General features: G+C 47.8%; 1 gene segment (V, D, J or C); it reads right to left on the bottom strand.

Moving 5' to 3' along the window:
- LOC105096961 (T-cell receptor alpha chain constant-like) overlaps positions 1 to 16,102 on the bottom strand; it is a 356,030-nt gene that overhangs the window by 52,885 nt on the left and 287,043 nt on the right. The window contains 1 exon segment of the C gene segment in view: positions 2,133 to 2,182. Coding sequence covers positions 2,133 to 2,182 — 50 coding nt within the window.

The raw sequence follows: 16,102 nt of genomic DNA, 5'->3' as shown, positions 1-16,102 counted from the left end.
AAAACCCCCAAACACTGAACTCTGTAAGTGTGGAGAAAGCCTGTAAATGTTCAGTATTGCTTTCTATAATCCGTCTTTCTTACCCTCTCCCTGACAGCTTCACAACTCAGATAAACATTCTGCTTTATCATGGATAATCCCGTGGAGTTGGGGAGGCTTCCAAGGTACGGGGATTCTCAGTCGCTCCCACAGGGTGGACCAGCCAGGCTAGGTGAAGCCAAGAAGTCCATGTGGGGAACTACTTTGTCTTTGGAGTGAAGAGGGGGTTTCCACAGACATGACCCATCGAGAGAGCTGTCTTCTCTCCAGAGAACGTTTATTATTCTGCTATCATCCCAGCAGAGGAAAGCTGTGAGAAGCTTGTAACTCCTGCTGCCCACCCCTCACCCAAGCCCTCAGTCCACTCGCCAGATTTTCCATTTGTACCAGGCGGTGTGGCATCAGCGCAGCTGGGTCCTCACCACTTGCCTGTTAAGGACACACTTCCCTGGCTACACACTGCTGCCTTGATAGCCCCCCTTTTCATTGGTTTGTTTCTGTCTCTATCACAAAGCTTTCCCCCCTCTTATCTCTGCCTCTTTCCCAAAGCCTCAATGTGCCTTGTGGACCTTCAAGAAACACTGACTACCATATTCATACAATTTATCAAACTGCCCATAGACCTGATAACCAAACCCAGCCTCCTGGGGAACACGTACTCCTACCTTGTTCACACATCCGACAGAGTTAACAACTGCACGCGCAACGAAGCGATTAAATTTAGACCCTTTGGGTCTCTTTCCAGAAAGGATAGTTAACCACAAGAGCTCACCAGGTGTGACCAGCAGCGAGGTGCCTTTGCCAAAGTTGAGTGCATACCCCGTGCCTGAGTTCCACAGTGCATTTTCCCTAAACAAAAACACCCTCTCAGTGGCCGCTCTGCCTTGCTTCCTTCATGTGATCCTCCATTGAATCTAATGCCTAAAAACCAATCACCTGGCTGGTCATGCAGACCATGGCCTCTTCCAAGAGACCATTGCTGAGAAGGTCACCCACTCATCCCAGTGAGGTGAGTGGTCACTCCTGACAAGTGCCATCCTGTTACATGTCATGAAGCCCAGAAGTTTCCTTTGTCCAGCAGAGGAAAGTGCCCATCTGGACAGAAGACAGCCAGGGACATGGGCCAAGAGCAATTCTGTGGGCTCATGGGTGAAGGGCAGGTAGACATCACAGAGAAAGGGGTGAGCAAATTTCTTCTCATTCACTCCGGGTTGTGCTTTGGCTGGCCTCACTGACTAGTCTCTGAGACCCCCCCCACCACTTACTTGGTTTAACAGAAAGTCCAGTGCCTTTTCCAAAGATGAGCTTTCCTTGGCTGCCTCCATAATTCACACAGTCATATGGGGCCTTACAATAATCAGTGGGTGGGAAGGATGGAGGGGGAGACTGAACCAGGGAGCCCACTTTCCCCTCTAGTGGAAGTCTCACCACTTTGCAGACTCAGCTCCCAGCTCCTTGGCAGGGGGAGGACATTCCTCTCAAAATAACAGCTGGCTGTGCAGATAGATCTGGGCTTGATCTTAAACCACCAGGATTGCTCCCAGAATACTGGATTCTGATGGCCGACTCATGCCTGAGACCCACGGGACAGTTGCAGGGTCAGGCAGAGACATGCCATCTAGCAGAAGTGGTCAACACTGGGGTCAGAGAGTGGTGATTTGGGGGACCAGGGACCATGACACTTTCATAGTTCTTACAAAGAATAACAACAACAACAAAACCCAACCAAAACCCCAACAAAAGAGTTGATTGCACTCCTCTTGGAGAGAAGGGGGTCTTCTTGAGGAAAACCTGATTTCTGAGTTGTCACGTCTTTTTACTTGGTCTTCTCACAGAATATGGGTTTCACATATCATCAGCATTTCTATATATCCAGAGCCAATGAAGAAACCAGTGAAAATGTCTACTTCTTCATGACCTAATTCTTAGGATTGCCAGATTTCATCAACAAGCAGACTTCCAACCAGCTCAGGAACAAAGAAATTGGTACATCTCCCCTCTTGGGAGACGCAGTGTCTTAATCGCACTAAACTGCATGGAACAGCACTGCCCCTCAGGTCAGCCTTTGAGGTTGACCCGCTCCCCTCACTTACTTGGTTTTACTGTCAGTCTGGTTCCTGCTCCAAAGCGGGGGGCGTTGTTATTATTGCCACAGCAATACACCCTCTAACAAAAACCTCCCAGGCAAAGCTTGCAGCCAAGCTCCCAGTATGGTATGGCAGGGACAAAGGGGAGAGGCACTGACTAAAGACCACAGCGCAGCAGTCCCATTCTCCTTCCTACAGGAATGGGGCCATTTTGTCATGTTTCTAGGCTGAAAAGTGGGTGCTTCCCAGCACACTGAATGCAGCTAATCCAGACCCCAGATTGGCACTCTGAGACATCTAATCGCTTTCAAACAGCTTCCCAAACTGTGTGTAAACCCACACCACAAACAAATCATGCCCAAACACACGATTTGTCTTCAGGGACCACTGTATATGAGGTACTGCCTGGTGGCATGCTCCAGAACTTTGATAATTTGCATCTTAATTATGGGTTCAAAATACTCAAGCTACTCATCTATATAATTTCATGCTAATTATCATGTAGTTACTTCATAATTGGTAAATAATGAAATGTGGCAGTGCTCTGGGGGAGAAAGTTGGCATCTGATTATGTTTTTGGAGGACTGAGTGTTTGTTTTAGTCCACCGAGGGTCTAACCCAATGATTCCTCTCAGAAGTTGAGTGTGTAGGATGTTAAGCAAGTTTCCTGAGAGTCACTTGAAACAGTCATTAGAAGGTCACTGTAGCCTGCTTCCTCCTATTCACACATATCATCCCTGAAAAGTTGTCAGGATAAGCAGGGCTCTCTCCTCTCTGTTTGAGAGCCCTATTCATTCCGTTGCCCAGGGTGACAAAAATCCTGATGACAAATTAACTCCCAAACCTGCTGCTCCAAAGAAAACACACAGAGTCATGAAGACTGGAGAAGCCTGAAGCTGGGAGAAGTCTGTTTTCACAGTGGAAAGGAAAGCATCAGTAATAGAAATAAAAATATCACAAAGACTGATTGAATGCAGGTACCCTCAGTGAGACCACCTCCTGCAGAAAGGAAGGAAGGACCACAGGGACCTAGGATGTTCCCCTCTGGAGTCAGTATCCCGTTTTAAAGGAACATAGGGTTGTTACCTCATGGTTCCTACTACCTACCAACGGTGACCCGAAGTCTTGTTCCAGTCCCAAAGATGAGTTTCCTGCCACTGCCAGTGGTGACACTGTGAGACACTCCACGACAGAAACGTGCTGTGGAGTTTCCATCTGGTTTCCACCCTCCACTCCCTTACTCAGTGCTCCCCCCCCTGGATGGGCACATCCATCCCCATCTCCCAGACTCTGCAGGATTAACCCTATGAGGGCAGCAGAGCTCTGGCCAGATACTTGCTTGACTAACACGCCCTGCCCGTGGTCCTCTTTGACCTCAGCTGATCAAAGGATGCTGGCTAGTTGAGGGAGGCTGAGGAGTCGCCAAGTTCAATTCCCTGGACACTGGGAATCGAGCTCTTCGTCCTTTCCCTTTCTGGGTTTTATGTTAATGAATCTCCCTTGTCAGGCTTGATGAGTGATGGGCCTCAGGAATCAAATGATTAATAACTATTCTAGCTTAAGGTCTCCAAGTCAGGCAGAGAAGAGGGCATGAAGACAGAAAAGGAGAAACAACCAAACCTCTATCCACACAGCCATTTCCACAATACCCATGAAAGCCATCTTCATTGCAAAGGTGCTGCTAACAAAACAGCCCATATATATTCACGCCTCGGTCCTCAGTGGTATCCTTTGTCTGCCAGAGCCCAGAATTCCCCAAAATGGTCAAATACATTCATGAAAGCACCCAAGGGGTCCTCCAAAGCCCAGACTATCACCTCCCCCTTCTACACGGCTCTGTGCTCAGATGGGGCAGATACGGCAGTGGTACCAGAGGGTCAGCAGCCGTCAGCAGGATTTGGGAATGTCCCCATGGGGACTGCGCTGAGACCTCCACCTCCCGGGCAGATGCACTTACAGGGCTGGATGGTGAGCTGGGTCCCTTTCCCAAAGACGAGTCTGTCAGTAACTCCTCCTGTATTCACACCCTGAGTCAACCCTTCACATAAATCTCTCTGCCAGAGACCCATGTCCTAACCATCCTGAACCTCTATCTACAGCTGCTCTGAAGCCCACAAACTCCAGGGCAGCTTACAGCCCTGGCTGGAGCTGCTGGTCATTTCTTCCCCTCCCTGGTCACTGTCAGAAAACCTCAAAACACTCCTAAGGGATGAGGACCGGGAACACCAGCACACAGCTGCCCCCTGCATCCCTGTCGACTTCTTCATGAGAGTAGACAAGGTCACAAAACACTCCCCTGCCACACAGAAGCAGCTGGGGAGGACAGAGGTCCTCAGTCACAAACATTTAAAGGGGCCGTGGTTCGTATATCTGGCATCTAAAACAGGATCACTCAAACGTGAGGCCAGGGCAAATGACAGGAAGAGACATCAGGGCTTCACTTTCCTCTCAGACTTACTGGGCCTCACTGCTAAACGTGTCCCGGTCCCAAAAGTCAGCTTGTCTCCGCTGCCTCTCTTCTCACTGTCCTCAGCAGCTTTACAGAAACAGGGCAGACGTCTGTCACGAGTGTCACCTCGCCAACCTGTCTGCCTGGCTCCCTCCTGACACTGATCCCGAAATGCCCTGCAAGCCGATCCGTGCGCACCTGCCCTCACACCTCTCTGTCACAGGCTCAGGATAATCTCTCAGCTCAAAACTGCAGGCTGAGGTTTCCAGGTCACAAGTCTAGACACCCAAAGAGCAAGCAGTGTGGTCTGCAGAGATGCTGACCATTTTTAAAAAATTTAAGTTCTGTTTTAAAATTGTGGGTCACACCAGGTAATTGACATGATGGACTCTCTCCAAGGCAGGAGGGGAAATTCTTAAGTGAATCACATTAACAAAGTGTCTGTGTTGCCCCCTGAAATTTCCCTTTTTCTTTCAAATACTTCTAGATTTGAGCCATTTCGATTTGTAATGAAACACAAGTTGGGATTATAGTGTGTTTTATACTCACGAGGCCTGACTCTCAAGAGGGTTCCCGAGCCAAACGTTAGCGTGTTTCCATAATTCACACAGCATCAGACTCCTCTACAAAAACAGCTCGTGGGCGTGGATGTGTGTGATGGGGTGGGGGTGGGCGACTTGGTCCTGGAACCAGAGGAAGGACTCTTTCCCTCTGCTTGAAGGCTCTGCTGCTATTTGACCAAGAAGCCAAAGACCTTGGAATTACAGCAGAAACTTCTCAACGTGAAAAGTTTGTTTATGAATGGAATTCGTGTTTGCTCTTTGCTTCTTGGACTAGGATAAATGCTACAACTCTTCTCTAGAAGGAAGAGTCCAAATGCTTCGTGTGTCTTTTCTTTCAGGAATTTTTCAGCCCTCCAGCCAGAATTTTCTTTCATCTCGTTAATCCTAATCAGACTCTCCTGTTTCAAACATTTCTGCGCTGCTGTAATGTCCTCCAATCTCAAAATGCATAGCAACCATTAACCAGTAAAAATTTTTGGAAGCACTGCTTGGAAACAAACTCTTTACAGCTAGCTTCCACATGCAGTTTTCAAGTATTTGGGGCTTGGAGTTGGTTTAGAGCCATTCTGACTGTCCCCTGCTGGGTAAAGCATTCTTTTATTGAGTTGCTCTGGGAGGCACAGACAAGAGTGATACTTTCATTGCGTGTATTGTTTTCACCTGGGGACAGTCCCCTGAACCACCTGGGGACAGTGCCCTGACCTGTGGCAGAGAGCAGGCTGACCATCACCACGTCCCCACAGCTCAGCTCTGTCACTATCTTGCTTTGTGACTCGCAGACACTCTCTGAGCGCCCTGTCCCTAGATTCAGAGTGGGGAAAGCACCACTTTTCAGTCTCCTCCAGACAGAGAGGAAAAAGGCTTCGATGCCTAAAGGTGCTTTATCCAGTCTGGCTGGGAGGTGCTTTATAATGTGATTTTCACTACAAGAGTCTGAGCCATCCAAGTCCTCAATATTCATGCCTTTAATTTCTAATGCAGAAACAAGAAAAAAAGATTCCTCTAGGTAACTGAGTGGTTGAGACAACTGGGAAACCCAGACTTGGAAAGATCCTATTCCTCCCATTCTTACTCTTGCAGCATTTGTGAGGTTGTCTTTTGTTACAATGTGAACGTGTTAAAATTTTCCATGGTTTTTAATTTCAGATGCAAGGAATTTATTTGCCCCATGCTTTTCACTTTTCACATTACTCTACTCTGTGTATGTATCCAGTATCTATTTCATTCTCTCTGTCATCTATCTGTCTATCTATGTATGTATCATCTCTCTATCCATCTATCACCTATCATCTCAGACATAGTCATTTTTAGCTGTTAATTCTGTGCCTTGTCCAAATTGTAATTTACTAAACACAGAGGTGCTGCCCCACTGATAAACTCCACTGAGGGGAAAACCCTGCGCTTTCCAAGTTTAAACTTTCCCCTTGGGATCAGTGCTCAGCATCCCATTGCTGTGCCCAACCTGGAGCATCAGCTCTTAGCAGCTTTCCAAATACCTTTGCCATCTGCAAAGAGAGACCCACACTGGGCTAATTTGGTAAAATAATGCTGCCTGGCATTCTGTCTGCCTGCCCCTCTGGGTCTTGTGGTTTGCTTGTCTTTTTGAGAGCCTACGTTTCAACCGTGTCTTCCAAACGCTTGCGGTACTCAAAGTTCAAATGATCACACCAAATAAAAGTGAAAATGCAGTTATTCTGTCTGAATTCTCTTCACTCGACACATTAGCACATGATGGCAGCAGCAAAAACAGAATTGTGAATCGTATTTTCTCGTTTTGAATTAAATATTCAAGACTGGAGTTCCCCCAGAAAACCAGTTATGAAAAAGGACAGATGGAAATCCCCCTGAGCCTGCACGATCTAGTATGATTCCAGAACCTTACACAGGCAACCTGGAAATGAAAGGATAACTGAGGTCCTGATCAAGGACGAAGTACTTACTGGGTGTAACGGTGAGCCTCGTTCCTGTCCCGAAGGTAAATTTGTTGTTTCCGTAGTTAGACACACTGTGTTTTAAGTCTTAACAAAAACCATTGCTCCAAGCTCTCCAAACTCTACTGCATGCCCCCCCAATTCCTTGTGAACCCCCTCCTCTCACCGCTTCCCCATCAAAGCCTCCAGGGGCCCCTTCCCCCTTCACACCATTTCCTGCTGGACCAACTGAGAGAAACTGAGAGAAAAAGGCTATAATTAGGAGAGGCTTGACATGTGAGATTTGTTTTGATTTTTCTGCCAATTTTTCTCTCAGAGAGAGGACTAGGAATCCCCTTTCTCTCTGCAGGTGCCATCAGGGAATCCCTTGGGTCTGATCACAGGACGAGCCTGGACTGCCCAGAGGCATTTTTCCATCCCTTTATACCCTCCCAGATTTCAGTTTTCTCTGAAGTGGCCTCTTTTCCCTTCTCTCGCCTTCTGATCCGTTTTCTCTCAGTTGAGACCTGTCCCTCATTCTCTGCTCCTGCGGCCTGTGTCACAAAGGCCAAGCTTCTGGTCAGCGCAGGTGCGAGGGGGCAGCTGGCGGGGCCAGCGTGGCTACAGACGACATTGTCCCCCTCCTCCCAGGGGTTTTCAGACAGCAGTAAAGACCTGTCAAGGCATAAATCACCCTTGGGGTGGAGAGGAGGGGCTTTTTGCTCTGTTCCAGATAACACTATACCTGGAAGCTGAGAACTAGAGTAGCAGACTTTTCATGATCTCTTTCTGGAATTTAAAGGGTTGGCTCCACATAATGGTGATGGAAAATTTCCTTTGACTTACTTGGAACGACTGTCAAACGCGTCCCTCTCCCAAAATAGAAGTTCTGGTTGCCAGTGTTAACACTGTGATAGGAAGCTCAACAAAAACCAGGCAGAGGACAGAGCCCACACCTGGGGCCCCCCGAACCCTGACCCCGGACCCCCCCACCCCGACCCCGGCGGACGGACAGGCAGGCAGAGGCTCCTGTCCCCCGAACAGGCGCAGGAGCAGGGCGTTAGAGGGAAGGCGTTTCAGGGCTTGGAGCAGCTGGGACCCCGGGCGGGCGGCTGGAGGGACGTGTCCTCCTGAGAGGGGAGCAAAGGGAAGGCTAATGTGCCTTGAGAGCCACTCGCTAATTAAAGGTGTGGGCCCATTTGTTTTATGCTCGGGCATTTAAAAAATTCTTTTCCTTTTAAGATTTAATTTCTCTCCTGATGATCACATGATTCTGAAGTGCATTTTAATTAGGTCTCTTTATTACATCTTTTAACTCTGGGAAGGATTTTATTTCTTTGTGATATTTCTGGAACAATTCCTTTTCTCGGGATGAACCCAGTATGAGGCTCTGACCACCCTGCTCCTTTCCAAGCTGCCTCATCTCCCTAACACCCCGTTATGCAGTGCCCATTGTCTTCCCCCACCTTGTCCCCCATGAACAGGGAGGATGTGGGTGCGGGTTGAGAACACAGGGTGACTTGTTTTTCAAATTGCTACTCTCAAGTCCCAAGCTCTCTAGGCTACCTTTTCAGTGCAAAACCTCCATTTGCCATTCTTTGATTTCTTTTTTTTTTTTTTTTCTGATCAGAGTTCATACATCTCGATTCCCTCAGCTTTGTGTCCTCAACCATCATGCCACCTGCATAGCCATTTGAGCCCCATGCTGGTGACCCTTAGCCCCGACACCCCCCACTCCACAGGCAGAGTCATGGTCAGACTTACTTGGAGTGACGGATAAGCTCGTTCCCCGCCCAAACGTCAGCTTGTTGTAGTTGTCACACAGCCACCCAACCCTTTGCAAAAACTGACAGGTGACTCTTAGAGATCTTAGACCCTGAGTGTTTCTTGGTGCCACTTCAAAAGGCATCGCAGGTACCTATGGGATGGAATCTGAGAGTGTGGAGCACAGTTAGGTCAGATTCTGTAGGGGACGGTAGGAAACCTGCTAGGAATGCATGCTTCTCCACCTTGGTGTCACTGCAACTCCAGACATGCTGAGGGTTTTAAAAGCATCAGTGAGTTCCCTCGTCTCCTCCTCCCTCCTCTGTTATCCGCCATCCACACAACATCCCAATCTGCATCTCATTTCCATCTCCAAGCCTTAGCTTGATGACACCAGGTTCTCAGGCACCATTGATCTGCCTTCCCTGAGACAGCACATGTTTACCAGCTGCCATGATTAAAGGGCTGGAAATGCCAGCCTCCCAGAGGCTGAGATCTGGGCTCCTCACTCTTTACCACTGGTCAATATGTGGTCCTCCTTTGTCTGGCTGATGAAGAACTGACCTTTCTAAGTGGATGCGTTTTGCTGAAACGACAACTGCCAAAGGCTAACAACAAAAGCAGAGCTCTGAAGGGGGTGCTGGCCTTTCAGACCTCTTTGGCAGCAGTCAGAGGGTTCCCAGGCTCAAATGTCAACCTCTCAGCTTTGGCTCTCACAATAACAGGCGTGGAGAAACTCGACAAAAACTGGGCAATAGGGGTCCAACCTGCCCTCTGCTCATCAGACCCAGGCTCTCCTTGGAAGCACCTTTCACATTCTAGATGGTCAAAACAAGCCAACATTCAGCCTGACAGCAGCGCATTCTAGCTCCACATCCAGCTGCTGTGAATTGATGCTGCCACTCGGTGGACCAGATGGAGACAGCGGTATCAGAAGACCTCCCCTCCCCATACAGAGTAGAGACTCTGCTGTCCTCTTACTAACTACGCCTGCACAAGGACACAGGACCGGACTCTCATCCCTTTGGACACTGCCCTCGATGGAGAGCAAATGAAAACAGTGCCTGCGATACAGTCGGGGTGATGTCACCCTTCTGTTTGACACCCTCCTCCCCATCTCGCTGCAGTCAAAGACCTACTCCTGCTTTTTAACGTTCTCCCCTGTCTCTCATTCCTTCCATTTATGTTTCTGAGCACCCGTGGGGCTCCGGCCTCCTGGATCCATTTCCCTTCGACTTCATTAGCATCCCTGCCAGAAAGGGCCAAAAAGCCGACAAAAGAAAAAATACGTGGGGGACACTGTGAGTTTGGGTCTTTCCAGCTTCCTGGCTTCGTGGTTAGTCACCCCTTTTCCGACTATCAGCTTCTCAGAGCTGCCAGGCTTCTCCCTGCAGTGGGGCATTTTACAGCGCCTGACAGAAGGAACTTCATGAATCTTAAAAACACAGTAAGAGTTTCTCTTCCCGGCGGGGTGCAGCCGCAGACTCACCAAAGCCAAATCTTTCTATCTGCTCTAATTATCAGCAAGGATACAAGTCACCACGAGGAGAAAGGTATTAAGCCTGGTATCTGAAACTCTTGGAATTAATTGTAATCCCTTGCCTGGTGGTTTCAGCGATAGGGACAGACACAGTGGATGTGTATTTTTTTTTTTTCATCCCTTTTTTCCTCTACTTTCTTTTTGTAGTTTTGCATCTATAGAAGCAGTAGGAGACATGCAGAAAACATAGAGGGATTTGAAATAAGACCTCAGATTCCCATTCAGTTTTCATTTTTCCCCTCTCTGCTTTCATTTGAAACCCATTCTGAACTGAATGGCACTTACTTACTCAAACTCTGCTCTCAACTTTCCCTTTCCACTGTGGATGATACCAGTGGAACTGGCCTCAGATGCACCAAGAAGAATTTAAGATGGATATAATGAAGAACTTCCTGACAGGGGACGGTGCTAACTCTGAGCACGAGTTATTCAGGGGAGTTGGTTGGCAAGAGTGGCACCCTCCCTACCAAAGCTGGCATCATCTAAGCCTCTGAAAGCAGCAGAGTCAAGTTAGCTTTACTCAACAGCAGGGGGACAGACCCAATGGCTCAAATTCGAAAAAGGAATCTATGAATATTGACTTTAAAGAAGAGAAAGGGCCCTGGAGGCTGCTTCGAGCAAGACCTGTTTCCTAGGCAACACACATTTCTCTCAACCATAACACAGGGGGTGAAATTCTGGAATTTCCAGTATGCTGCTGTGTCCTGTTACACTTACTTGGGCGGATAGTCAGGATGGTCCCTTGTCCAAATGTTAGCTTTCCATAGCCACCACCACCAGTGTTAGCACTGCAGTGGAGGCCTTTACAAGAACCCCGGGGGCACCCCTGAGGCTCACAACTTCCTCTTTAATTCTGCAAGAAGAGACTCACCCAAAGGGGTCTGAACCTGTGAGGCTGAGTTTCTTCCCACCCAAAGTCAGAGAACCTTTTCCACATCTGGTCCTAGGATGCTGACCTCCTGCATCCTTCCCCGGCGCTTCCCCCAGCCCCATGACCCCCAACCAGGTCCTACTTCCCCTCTCTCCCCACTTCCTCTGGTTTCCATCCTGAGGCTTACTGATGCCTTGTGTTCAGCATTTCTCTTTCTAAAGGTCTCATTTCCATTTTACAGTGTCATTTTCAGGACAATTTCTCTGATCAGTTTTCAAGACATGTCCTCCCCTCCCTTCGAGGTGTCACACATTTCTGATGACAAAGAATTGATTACAAGGAGACAGGAGGAGAGTGTTTCAGCTTTCTGGAGGCTGATTAGAATTCGATGAGGTTTAGGCTCCAGCCTCATAAAAACACTATCTCCTGAGCTTCCTTCCTGCCTCAGCATAAGGAGTGAAAGCGATGGGTACGTTGGACTGAACCCTCCTTCATACGTGTGTCTCTCCTGTCAGTCTTGAACCTGAATGACACTCACTACTGTGAGTAGCATCTCACAGAAAGTTTCTGTCCGAGCTTTGTTATGGTGATACACGATCCTGGGGGGCTGTGCTAGGTTTAGCAAAGGAAGACCTTTGTCCCGGGAAGCTCCTCAATCGCAAGCAAACCAGGTCAGCTGGTCACCCTATGGTCTCACCCGAGGTGTCCTGACCTCACAGAGCAGCCCGGCAGCTGTCGTGGTAGAGTTCACTGAGGCCTCTTAGAGGCAGGCTCTTGCAACTTGGAGTTGCTGTAAATTTCACCCTCTGACTAAACACAGTTTTCACTGCTGATGGTCGCAACCACAGGAAGCCCGGAGCTCTCCTCGGCTGTGTCTAGTGGATGCTACAAATGGTGTGAGGAGCTGCCTCCAGGCGATCTCATTATCTGGCATAACTGTGATCAAGCCGTATCCGCGAAGAAGATGAAAACCCAATATTTTAGCTCTTTAACTGCATTCAACTTTTGAACTCTTCAGCTGTTTTGACTGAATTTGTGCTAGTCTCTCTAGTCATCACTCCAATCAACCACTTACTAACAAAGGGTCAACATGGGAAAAAAAGGCTATTATTCAGCTAAGAAGAGGTGACCGTCTGCTTTAAGGACAGCAGACAGGGACTCAGACGACCCTTCCCGTCTCTTCCTGTTTTGCAGCATCACAATTTACAGAGCTCCCCACACCTCACTTCAGGTGCTGTAACATCAGGACACAAGCAAAACCAGATGCCTGCCCTCAGCTGAGGCCCTCAGACAGACGGCGCCAAAGGGTCGCTGTGCCAATAATCTCCATGCTCTGCAAACGGAAGGAAGACAGACTTTAATCATAGGTCCCTTGGACCCCAGCCTTGCCTTGTAGCCCCTGCACAAGAAGGGTCCCCGGCATAGAACACCTGGCATACAGTTACCGTCCGGAGCTCTGGAAGGATGGTTGCCCTGTACAGACATTTTCTTTGCAGGCTCAGGTTGGCCTCTTCTGTATTTTACAGTGTAGGGGTTACAGCTCTCAGTTGGCCTAAGAGGCCCACCAAGTGCCGAGAGGGGGTCCCAGCTTCTCCGTGCATTCTGAAGAAACCCACCACAGAGCTCTTCCTAGTGTGTTTCCAGCGAGATACCAAAGATAAAATCCCCAATCTGGTCCCCAATCTTGGCTACCCATCGTTTGAGAAGGAATGCCCTTGCACCTCTCAGGAGGTTCATGTGAAGCCCCTTGAAGCTTTAATTAGATAGGACCTCAGAGATTACTGAATGCATGGGATTTGACAATATCACACATTCTTCACTGTTTCTCTTGTTGCAGACATGTCCTGGTTTTGTCCCTGCTGAGCAAGGCACTTCTGCATATGACAACTTCATGGCCAGCCACGCTATGTGTCTTTTAGGTAGGACTTAGCCCGGAACATTTCAAGCCGGCTGCTACCAGGGCTGCAAAAACTCCTTCAACGCTGCATGCTCTGCACCACTTAGTCATTTACACCTCCCCTGAGCCAGTCTTTCCAAAAGCTTCAACTGGTCTGTGTTTTGCAACAATGCCTCTCTCAGTGCTGCATCCTCTCCTAATCACAGGAAGCAGATCTGAACAAATGAAACTCAGCAACCAGGGTGCTTAGCTGATGTCAAAAGGAAACTGGGAGCCTTCAATAGGATTTTCCCCATTTCCTCTTTACTCACATTTTATGACAAGTCAGTCTTTCCAGCATTGGTTTATAAGCACCACTCTTAGAAGCCGACCCAAAACACAGATTCTCAAGAAGTGTCAATAGCAACCACAGTTCCTTACTGCTATATATAGCACTGAAAACTTCCCCAAGTACTTACATGTGTTATTATGAAAGGGTGAGTGGATATGTGAAGGAGAGAGTGTGCTGCTCTATTCTCACGACCCAGAGGACAAATGAATTCTTCCTCCTCTCCTCGGTTGAACTAAGTAAAGTGGCTGCTCAATCCATGATTTTGGGAATGTTGGGAAAACTGGGGTTAAACGCTCGGAGATAACCAAAGGGTTCCACCCACGGAGACCTCAGTTACTGGACTGGAGATGGAGATTAGTTCCTTTAAGAGAGATAAAGTGAAGGTAAAAGAATGAAAAAAAAAATCTGTCTGTAGAATTTCCAGCATTCATTAATGAAATCTCAGGGTCCCATTATTTCAGGAGATAAATTTAAGGGAGTTTTAGTATCTACATCAGGAAGACTTATATTTGGTCTACTGAATTTGCATAGTCACAATATGCCAATTTCCTCTTTATCTTTCTGGCAAACATTTCCTGGCTTTAGCTGAATCCCTCAGGATCCTGTATTCATTTTTCTCCCTGTACCGATAATCTTATTTAAGATGGATGATAGAAATGTTTTTGGCTGAAGGTAATTTAGTCTTCATACAATGGAGTTCTAATCTCTCTGATAGGGACCATATCCTCCCAACACAAGCGTTAGATTTGGAAACCAACCTGGGATTTTGGGGGAGGGGGGACAAATAATTTAAATCAGAAGAAAGAAGTGTTTTGAATCCCTCCCGCTTCCCCCCAGTTGCTTCAAACTTACTTGGATTCACAATCAAGAGAGTTCCTTTTCCAAATGTCAGTTTATAGCTGCTACCTCCACTATTCTCACAGTCAGGGGAGGCTTTACAAAAACATGAACAGGGGCTGCTCTTTGCAGAAGGGCCCTGGGGGTCAATATGGTCTTGATCCGGCAACTCTGCACTAACCTATAGCTTATTTGATAACAGGCCAGAAGGCGCCAGCTGTGGGAGGGAACTGGGCTTCCCAGAGGGCAATGGAGCCCTGATAAATATATACATTATTTATTAAAATTTTGTTTTTATTGTTTTTCTTTTTCTGTCTATAAGCGGCCACCTCAGTCTGGGTAAACCATCACTTTTTCTTCTTCCCTCATTGTCTACCCCTGGTTGGCACTGGTACCGTTTCTATTTTATTGTACTGCGGGGCTAACTGTTTCTCTGCTTTTTATCGACATTGCTTCATCAACTGACTAGATTCTGGTTTACTGGACACCGACAGCAGAAGGTGAGAAGAGTGAGGAATTTTGACATAATCAAAAGTAGGAGTTTGATAGCTTTTGGGGTCTTTCCTGGTCTGTTTCCCTGCAACGGACCAGGCCAAACAAGCACGTGCCCGTCCAGGAGAGCTTGCAGGACGTGGTCTAGAAAGGACAAGGCCGTAGGGAGCCCCACGAGGCTTCACGCTTTTGTACTCACTGGGGATGATGGTCAGCCTGGTTCCTTGCCCGAATACCAGCTCCTGGCTGGGCTGCACCACAGCAAATAGCTTTACACAAACCTGGCCCCTCTCTGCCCCTGAGGAGGAGCCAGGCCTGCTCTCAGCACCCGAGCCGGCTGGCGACAGCGGCTGGGATCTCACAAATCAGAGAGGGTCAGGACAGTGTCTCCCTGGGGCTGCCTTTTCCTCCTTGACAAAGTCCCCTTCAGCTGATGCAGACGTGTCCCAGATTTTCACCCTCTCCGTCAGTCAAATATTTAACACCTTTATTTCCACTTTGTAGAATTTTAACTTTTCTTTTTTTTTTCTTAAAAACATATCCTTCAGCCTTTACAGAGGCTCTCCCTAAAAATAGCTGGATTAAAAGGCTCTTTAAAGTCAGAATACGCAAGGTCTCCTGAGTGAAGTTAAGCTGGCTTCCTCCTTGAAAATTTCTGGTTGGAATCCTAGGGCCTGCTGGTCTGGACCAAATCCACTGGCTAAGACTGGAAAGGTTAGAAGGCAAGGCAGAAAATCCAGGGGAAATCCTGCCCTTGAGCCCTTCTTGACCCTGCACTCTTACTTGGACTTGTTTTTGGACTTCTTCCCTTCCTCCCAGCCGGGACATTGCCAGCACTTGTCACCAATCATTTCTAGCAGACACCTACCCGCGTGCCCTTCAGTCTGAAAACAGACATGGTTTCTTTCCTCTGCTCAGGGAAATTTGATTGAAAAACCGTTTCCCGTTTTGCAGAGTGAAAAGGATTAGGAGAAAAACCTGTTTGCTTCTGTTCTCCTCCTCCTCCCCACTCCCCTTCAGTGGTTTTACACTATTTATGGAAACAACCCCTTTAGGGTTAGAGAAAAGCGGTAACTTTCCAATCTCTCCATCTCTTTTTCTTGCTATCTGTTTACTGCAGTCCCATATTTACAATCTAAATTTACATTTCATTTCCATTTGCAGGAGCTTCTAGTGCACTTTTCTATTACTTCCAGAACACCATGTGTAATGATAAACTCTATTGAAATAAACCAATTCAGAAGGAGATTTAGGGCTGGACATTTCTCTCTTCCCAAGACAGGTCTGGGGGGAGAAAGTTATGATTACTCTTCCAGGCAAGC

Source organism: Camelus dromedarius, chromosome 5 (assembly GCF_036321535.1).
Source record: "Camelus dromedarius isolate mCamDro1 chromosome 5, mCamDro1.pat, whole genome shotgun sequence".
Lineage (NCBI taxonomy): Eukaryota > Metazoa > Chordata > Mammalia > Artiodactyla > Camelidae > Camelus > Camelus dromedarius.
The sequence above is the reverse complement of the archived record's forward strand: the minus strand, read 5'-3'. Positions and strand labels throughout refer to the sequence as shown.